Source organism: Merops nubicus, unplaced genomic scaffold (assembly GCF_000691845.1).
Source record: "Merops nubicus isolate BGI_N331 unplaced genomic scaffold, ASM69184v1 scaffold14722, whole genome shotgun sequence".
Taxonomy (NCBI): Eukaryota; Metazoa; Chordata; class Aves; order Coraciiformes; family Meropidae; genus Merops; species Merops nubicus.
This window is the reverse complement of record NW_008592494.1, coordinates 16767-19862: the sequence shown is the minus strand read 5'-3', so window position 1 is coordinate 19862 and position 3096 is coordinate 16767. Positions and strand designations below refer to the sequence as shown.

Sequence of the window (3096 nt, the reverse complement as noted above, 5' to 3'; positions counted from 1 at the left end):
TTTAGACAATTCTGAACCATTCTGGATCTCATCCTTTCAAATCTATTCAGAAAAAAATGTACCCTTTGAGCCTTGGTATTCTATCCCCATCAAAACCAGTGAAAACCTAGAGGGTGTCACTGAAGTAGAGGCACAAGTTATCTTCAATCTTCAGTGCCAACAAATGGCAAGAGAAATGTTGTGTACTTCCTAGCTCACTGCAAACACCCTCTTGGGATCACCCATACAGCAAAAATCAAAGGCAAATTCAATATTTGTGACAGGGAAGGCCTGTTTAATTATGAAGTATTTCTATTCTGCAGTGGCACAGAGATAACGTTGGTCTTTGTTCAATTGTTGTAGCCATTGGTCCTGACAAGACATCAAGGGACCCACCATCTCCTGTACCTATGGCATTTGCACCTCCTAGAAACATGGAGGGCCCCAAGCTACAGACCAAGATGAGCACTTGGACTCCACTGAACCATCAACTCATGAATGACAAGGCAAGTTCCATGAAAATTGGTCAAAAATCACAGAATTGCTGAGGTTGGAAAGGATTTCTGGAGGTCACCTCGTCCAGCCTCCCATGGCAGTGCCAGCTAGGACATCTGCTCAGGATCTCCTCTGGCCAGATTTTGAATATTCTCAAATCCTAAAGCAACTTCTCAGGTTCACTTCACAGATTCTCAAGTCACAGAAGAAAATGATGGTTTTGCCTGTGTAGGTCGTGGATACTGGAATAAGAACTTAAAGATTTTCTTTACTGTTAGAAGTATTTATATATTGATAAGACAAGAGGAGATGGCCTCAAGTTGCCCCAGGGGAGGTTTCAGTTGTCCCTGAGGAACAATTTCTTGCCCTGGAGGGTTGCCCAGGGCTGTGCCAGGCTGCCCAGGGCAGTGGTGGAGTCCCCACCCCTGGAGGGGTTTCCAAGCCGTGGAGATGTGGGGTGAGGGACACGGAGCAGTGGGGACCTGGCAGGGCTGGGTGAGGGTTGGGCTTGATGATCTCAAAGGTTTCTTCCAACCAAAACATTTCTATGATTCTGTATCAAACACACATACAGTCTTATTATGTACACATATATAAAAATCCCAATAAAAATGGAGAGTTCTAATGTCCATTCTTCAAAGCACACAAATATTTAGCCACTCATTGTCATTTTGCCACATTAAACAAAAAATATCTATTCATTTCTTGGTGAAAGTTGCCAGATCATTCTTTTTTTCTGCACCAGAAGACTTCAGCTGCAGCCCAGGCCAGGCTGGGTGCCAGTGTGAGTCTCTGAGTGGCTGGTGTGCTCCATCCCAGCTCCCAGGAGAGGTCCTGTAGCCACCTTCTGGCCTCTCTGTGGGGTGCCTGGCAGGGATGAGGCCAGCCTGATATTTTGGAAACATCTGTGATGCTCTCAGTTGACAAATTCTGAGGTGCATTTCCCAACCTCCCACTCTGAGGGCTATATCTGGGATCTGCTAACGGATCTGAGGGGGTTTGGGCTCCTGCACCACCAGGAGCACAGTCCTCCTCCAATTTCTGCTGATGATTCATAGGATTTCATCCCAAATGGGCTGTTACACCACGTAGGCTGCCTGCCTGGATGTCTTGGGCCCTTTTATTTTGCACATTTCTCCCAGTCTTGAGCTCAGGAAGTAGAATTGGGCTAAAATATATCTTCCCCAAAGCTATCCAGACTTCCTTTGGGGTGAAGGACCTTTGTTCCTCAGGAAATGTATAAATTATCACTTCCCTAATAATTTTTTCATGATTAATCCCCTCCACCATAAAAAGATGACACTGAGCCTCCTGTCTCTGTTAATCTAGCATTAGCTTCCACCATTTGAATCCTCCCCTGCTAGCTCATTAAACTCCTCTGGAACCAGCATTTTCTCCTTGTGGAAAGACTTTTACCCTGCTTCAAGCCAACACTTGAACTTCTTTTTTTGATAAACTGAACAGATTGAGCTCTTTGAAGTCCTTTCAATCTGGCATATTCTCCAGCCTTTGAATCATGTTAATGTCTGTCTCCTACACCTTTTAAAACAGACTTTTACAGATGCACATCACTGTGCAATAAAGTACAATCTAATTAGAAATAAGTGCTGGGTAAAACCACCCTTTCCCACCTTCTCCTCTGCCCCTCAGGCACTCTCACGTTGTACTGGGCTCCAGCAAAACTTTCAGGAGCTCACGTTGGGTTGTTTTATACTCCAATGCTTAACAATGTTCCAGGAACTAAAGAACATCCCACGAGCTCCCAGATCCATGTTCAGTGATGAAATTCATGAAAATAAAAGTGTTTTGCTTGTTTCTGATCCAGGTTTTAAGGTATTGATCTGCCTGAAACTCCTTTTTATATATCACTGTACTGCTCTGCAGTGTTAGCAGAGAAAAAAAGGTGTTGCAACAAGAATGTTGCTGAAATCAGGACAGAATCATTCATATAGAGAGATATATATGGAGCTAGTGAGTGAGGAGGCACCATTTTCATAAAATATCTCTGGTTTTTGGCACTCTGGACTTAAGAGAAATTATAAACAGAGAAAAGAATCCATAGATAGAAGGTATGTGAAAAACAGTGAGAAGATGAAAGGATAGGGAGAAGAGATGTGGTGGGAATTCAGAGCTGACCTGATGCAGAAGCTCCAGGGAAACCATTGTTAGGAGGAGACCCAAGAACACTTAGTAGGATAAATTTTTGACCTGTCTAATTCTGGGTAGTCCTGGGGGTGTTCCATTAGTAGTTCCCATAGATTTCCTTGGGTCTTCAAACGTGCTCCAGAGGACACTTGGCTGCGTTGTTGGGAGGACCCAGCTCTCTGCTGCCTGCTCTGCATCCCAACTTCTGGTGCCTCCATCTGTGGTTTTCTGCCTGTAAAGCAGCTGTTGGAACAGAGAAGACTATCCAGGGTGTCCCTGCTGGGACAGGCCCCTCACCCCAAGGACATTGAGGTGCTGGAGCTTGGCCAGAGAAGGGCAACAAACTTGGGAGAGGTCTAGAGCCCAAGTGTGGGGAGGAGCAGCTGAGGGAGCTGGGGGTGCTGAGCCTGGAGCAAAGGAGGCTCAGGGGAGACCTTCTGGCTCTGCACAGCTCCTGACAGGAGCCTGGAGCCAGGG

The 3096-nt window shown here is 45.6% G+C and overlaps 1 protein-coding gene across 1 annotated transcript in view; it reads left to right on the top strand.

The window, feature by feature from the left end:
• Positions 1-389: 389 nt before the first annotated feature.
• Positions 390-3096, top strand: part of FBXO16 (F-box protein 16) — a 17958-nt gene continuing 15251 nt past the window's right edge. The window contains exon 1 of the mRNA XM_008935147.1: positions 390-485. Coding sequence (XP_008933395.1) covers positions 390-485 — 96 coding nt within the window. The remainder of the gene's footprint in view (positions 486-3096) is intronic.